This window comes from Magallana gigas, chromosome 8, assembly GCF_963853765.1.
Source record: "Magallana gigas chromosome 8, xbMagGiga1.1, whole genome shotgun sequence".
Classification (NCBI taxonomy): Eukaryota; Metazoa; Mollusca; class Bivalvia; order Ostreida; family Ostreidae; genus Magallana; species Magallana gigas.
This window is the reverse complement of record NC_088860.1, coordinates 40,390,576-40,396,575: the sequence shown is the minus strand read 5'-3', so window position 1 is coordinate 40,396,575 and position 6,000 is coordinate 40,390,576. Positions and strand designations below refer to the sequence as shown.

The 6,000-nt window shown below is 32.6% G+C and overlaps 1 protein-coding gene across 2 annotated transcripts in view; it reads right to left on the bottom strand.

The window, feature by feature from the left end:
* Nucleotides 1-499: 499 nt before the first annotated feature.
* The window catches only part of LOC105332989 (uncharacterized), a 62,591-nt gene continuing 57,090 nt past the window's right edge, over nt 500-6,000 (bottom strand). For both annotated transcript variants that reach the window (XM_066068886.1, XM_034471392.2), the window contains 3 exons: nt 5,532-5,744; nt 3,358-4,287; nt 500-938 (listed from right to left, as the gene is read on the bottom strand). In XM_066068886.1, coding sequence (XP_065924958.1) covers nt 772-938; nt 3,358-4,287; nt 5,532-5,744 — 1,310 coding nt within the window. In that variant the 3' untranslated portion in view covers nt 500-771. The remainder of the gene's footprint in view (nt 939-3,357; nt 4,288-5,531; nt 5,745-6,000) is intronic.

The window sequence follows — 6,000 nt, the reverse complement described above, 5'->3', positions numbered from 1 at the left end:
TTTGTTAACAGCCTTTGCAAGAATTTGCCCACCCTACTTCCCAAACAGTCATCTTAATATTGTTATTTTTCATATACGTTGTGATAAACTTGTGAAGCCTAATTCCAAATATATGTTGAAATATTTTAAAGTTGTTGGCAATTTGTTACTTTTGAACGCCAACAATTTTTGTGGTATATTGTATTATATCCATAACAGTTATTTCTCTTGTTGGCCCGTTTACAATGATTAAATTTTTATCAAGGGATAATATTAAACTCCTGTTATAATTCATTACAATATAATTTTTGTGATCTCCCATTTTTTTTTTGCTTTGAAATATACATATACCGGTATGATATACAGGTAATAATTCAATGTCATTTTAATAAATGACAATTTACACATCTTTTGTGTTTATGCTGTTTAACGTTAGGCAGTGGAAGAATTATATCTAAATATTCTGAGAAATCAATTTTCACGTTACACTGTGTACATAGATAGAAAAAGTAAAAACCCGGAATGACAAATATATTTATTTTTAGCGAGATTGGATCGTATGTATCATAGTAGGGAACAAAAAGCTTTCGCTTACTTCTGTATTAGTCCAATTCAATGAATGAGAGTTATAAGAGTATATCAGAGACAGGACAATCAGACATGACAAATAGATATTTTTTCTTAGTATTTAAAAAAAAATGAACCACTCTGTACATGTACTTATTCACATTAAACGAAAATACATAACGAATATATATATGAAAAGGTTCTCTGATCTTTGACGTCTCTTTATTAGGTGAGTCGTCTATGTTTTGTGGGAAAACCGGAAAAAGTCGCCGAACGGTCCGTACTATCATCAAAAGCGTCATTTGAATACAAGGTGGCACTACTTTTATATGCATCTTCATCCGCAAAAACTTTTTCGTCGGCTGATGTGTGTACTTCCTTCTCTCCTGACACTGAAATGAATAAAGCTTTTTAGCTCACCTGAGCTGAAAGCTCAAGTGAGCTATTCTGATCATATTTTGTCCGTCGTCCGTCCGTCTGTCCGTCCGTCCGTCTGTCTGTCCGTCTGTAAACTTTTTACATTTTAAATTTTTCTTAAAAACTGCTTGGCCAATTTCAACCAAATTTGGCACAAAGCATTCTTATGGAAAGACAAATATAAATTACAAAAATGAAAGACAGATCTTCATTCAAAGCGGAGAAAACATCGAAACTGTAGAAAAAGGGGGGTACATTTTTAAAAATCTTCTTCTCAATAGTCAAATTCAATGTAATTTAGCATAAGTAATCCTTATAGAAAGGAAAATATAAATTGCAAAAATTATGGGCTAATTGTTTCAAATCTGAGTTATTACGAAAATAATAAGAAAGAAAAGGCGTGTTTCAAGCAATTAATTGCATCCATGAGTGTTGGTAAAATTGGTAGGCATGACCGGACCAGGGCAAAACAAAAGATTGACAGTTATTAATCTGCTAATCTCATTAAAATTTCAAGATATTTACTGACCAGTATATTTGTATTCGCTGTAAATATTGCTGCAAAATAATGCGTAATTGGAATTGATGATTGCCGATCTGCCCCGGCTTTTATTTTGCCACGGCCCGGGTTTGCTTACCCATTTTACCAAGACTCGTATTCCATAATTCTAAAACGAGGTTTTTTGTTTAAAGCAGCGACGACACTATATAATAAACGGGTCGATCTGACAATGATGAATTTGTTTGTTGTGCAACAGTTCGTGTACGAAGGGAATATTTGAAACATGCAAAATACATTGGTGTCGATTTTGTGAAGTAATTGGGGCTAAATATTTCAATGCGTTGACAGTTTTCACATATGACGGTGGTGTTAGCTTGTTGTGATTTTCGTTTCGTTTTCATTTATGCTTTGCGTTAACCTTGGAATTGTCGCTTGTATTTCCTGATTTTCACGTATCAAATCAAACAGAGACTTCCGTAAATCAAACAGTTTACTGTTTACCTGCGCCAATTAAGCAACATCTGATGTATTAGGGAAGAACTAAAATGCAATTCAATCAGGCTATCGGTAATTCGGTATCATCTTTTGCGTAATGGTAGAATAATGCAATATGTTTTGTTGAGATGCTCGGCATTTTCTCGAGTTTATTCAGTTTAAATAGAGTTTAATATCGCTGACGGAAATATGTAGGTATCTACTTGTATATGATTCATTTTGAAAAATAAATTGCGTTCTTTATTTGTTATAGTGCATGTTTCTTGTGTTTAATTGTTTACAATTTCTATTTACTTACCATTTTATTTGAGTGTTAAGCTTCGAATTATAAGCAAGATACAGAGATTTGCTCACAATTCTATGTTTGTACACAGATCTGAGGCCATTCATTGTTTTCCTTTTAAAATGCCGAATAGGAAATACCAAGTTAAAAATCTTAAGCTGAATGTAATAAACTCATGTGAACAAAATATGACTCATTAACCTAGTAAAATTTTGAGCTCATCTTGCTTATAATCTACGACAGACGCTGAAATTTTGGTTGATCATTAGAAATTCTATATGAATTAGAGTATGTTAAATACTTGTACACAAAAAATTTAAAGAATGATATGCTGTATATACATACTCTCTGGGCCCCCCTCTTTATACGTTGAATAATGTGAAATGTGAGTAAATAAAAACGACATCGTTAAAACAATTTCCATAGTTCTGACACATTTCTGTTGCGGGGATAAAAGAATTATCGTTATTCCTAAAAAAATATTACAGCGGAAAATTATCCTGGCTTGTAGCCATTTGTTATTTTTGAAAAAAAACCCTGAAAATAATGGGTGGACCATAGTTAATTAGAGTGATGTGCCTGTAAATACGGTAACATTGATTTTTATAGCTCTTTAACATGTCACGTGACAACATTTTTCATTCCAGTGTATTCATCAATCAAGTGTAAGTCAGAACGAAAATACAGGGAATTAGAAGTTATATAACAGTGTACCCCTACCAAATATTTAGTTCTCTATCTTGCATAGGATTTTCTGATTCAGTGTAAAAACAGTATTTCATGAAGGTACAATGTCAAAGATTACGTGTTTGCAAAAATAAGTGGAAAATTCGATTACTTTACAATATTTATTTTTTTGTTATTCTACCGAGGGCCATATAGCACGATATCTTTTGAACGCCCATTGTTGCTCAGGTGAGCGATGTGGCCCCATGGGCCTCTTGTTTCATTAAAACTATCATACGGTATATCTTTAAAATATCATTAATTATATTAATAGTTTTGCATTCGAAAACAGAATTGACGTGTTTTATGTATTATTGAGAGGACATTTTTAGTGCTGGTTGATTACATGCGTATACATCAAAGCATATAGTAAAATATTGAATATTACCTTTATAGACTTTCCGAAGCCGTACAATTACAAATATTACCAACACTGTACCACAGACTAGTCCTGATCCCAGCACCGCAATAACTGCTATGGAAACTGAAGAGACGCCAAGCTTTTCTTCAAACGACTGACGATAGGCTAACATTGCTGTCCGTCCTTCGTTACAGGGAAACTGTTGAACTGCCATCCGTAGAATGCTGTCCAACGCTGGCATGTTTTGATCATACATTATCTTATTCATTGCTCTTACTGAGGTTATTATAGTGACTGAATCGGCTGATGAAACTACACGTGTGTTTTCAAACTTCAACCCGTCAATCTCATCCGTTGTCATCAGATATGTTTGAATATAATCCCCGTGTACCATACAGCCGCCTCTTTCCATTTCCTCAAAAGGAACGACCTTTCTGTAATTATCGACGGAAAATGGCCGTTCAAGTTCTTCGAAAATCCTATCGAAATTGGACACGTTATACTGTGTTGTAGTAACGCTAAGATATGGGTAAGTCTGTAATTCATTCTCTATGAGCTTTAGATTCCATTCCTCGCTCTTTGTATTCAATGGTTTGTCCTCAAAAAGAGCTGCAGGACATCCATAAATAAGAACACTTGCATTATTAATTGCAAAATCCTCGTTTCCGGATATCTTCAGGGCTGATATATACATATCCATAGAAAATTTTAAATCTATTCGTTGAGTTAATCCTGAAATTGGTTCTCTAATGTAATTTTGTAATCGTTGAAAATGCGAGCTATTCCGAGATATATACTCAACCTTTAGGTTATTTGACTCTACAGACTTCGTAGTCTTGAATGTTGCCGATCTTATCATTACGTCAACAGAAAATGATACAAAATATTTGTTATCAGTGATGGTCACTTCACTTAATATTTCATTTCCAGGAGAAATGATATCGGAACAGTTTTGTGCTACAAAAGAAAAAAAAAGGAAATGCTTTATTAAAATAAAAATACACATGCGTATTATGTAGCTGTTCAAGATTAAGAGAGCTGAATGATATGTGGCATTTTTAGATTATAGCGGTCTCTCCGAGAACAAGCTATAGGCAACCCCCCCCCCCCTAAAAAAGAGACTTAGATATATGATTTTTTTAAGTAAGAGGTTTTTATATCTTATAAATTTTGTAGATCTGATGATGATTTATTTACCACTTTGCCTCCTTGATTAGACAATTTGTTTGATAATAATAGGGAAACAAATTGATTGACTAAAAAACACAGTTTCATAAATCTGTAGAACATGGTAGTCATTAAATTACTAAAGAATAACAAGATATTTTATTGATTGTTTATTCTGTTTTAAAAACCTCAAAATAGCTATCAAAATAATAGGAATTATGAATTCATAATTATGAGTCAGCAACACTTAAATATTTCACATTAAGAATTATCACTAAAAGAATGGCAGCTGAAATTTTTATTAAACAATCATAAATTAGTGATTTGATGACAATAACCTACTGTAAAGAGCATTTGTGACCTTCTATCTTTGTTTTCCTGCATTATTTGTCCTATTTTTATTCCCCACCTCATTTTTTATTAACAAAACATTTATTCTCATTGAGATTGCATACATGCATCTAATAACTGAAAAAATACAGTTTACCTTTGATTCAAATATGTTGTAATTTAGTCAAAAAAGCTTTCTATGAAAAAAGTCGAGGGTAAGAAGTAGAGGTTATGGTGATAGTTTTCAAATAAAATAATGTAGAATTATTGCATTAAACAAAGCATGAAAGCCGAAGTTTGTTTATTATTTCTATGTAACTTTCTCTTCTATTGAAGCCAAGTGGATAATTTAAAGGATAGAACACAAAACGGTTTCAACATATAAGCATCTGCATTTTTGTTATAATCGTAATTCATAAAATATATATAAATAAAAATTGGAATTATCTTTTAGCGGTAAAAAAAAAACCTGTCAAAGATTTCCTTATAATACACTATGTTTCTAAAATTCAAAATGTATGGTATTCAATATCTAACTGCTTTGAATTCCTCTCGGCATATGAGCTCAATTAACAATTAAAGAACAACGTTTTAGTGCTATTTAATAATGTGCAAAACAAAACGGTCCAATATTTTTAAGAACTATTTTATTTTATACATTCAATAATATATTCATTTTACTAAGTATGAATTTTAAACAATACCTGAAAGTGGCTTGTGAGGCGCAGGCGTTTTCTCTGTTATGGTCACCCTACCGTCCTTATGAGATAATAAATGTGAAGCTGGTTTTCCCCAGAATAGTTTACGTTCAATAGCAGACACAACCTCGACAAAGACAACGTCCCTTCGCCTGACACGAGAACCAAGCGGGTGGTTCTTGCTGAGGAACGCGAACTGAGTCGGGTAAATATCTACTTCTGAAATACAATGATAATTCAAATGAATGATTCCTTGCTAAACAAAACTCGACCATTGTTGTTCTTGTCATACATGTAACACTAATTGTATAGGATGGTAAACTGATGCAAATCGTCTAACCATTTTGAAAACTGTTTAGAAGACCGAAGTTTCTTATTTTACTTTTCAATTTCATAAATTTACAATGAAATAACGAAAAAAAAAAACCCAACAACAACAAAAAACCAAACAAAACAAACACCCCCAAACCAAAAT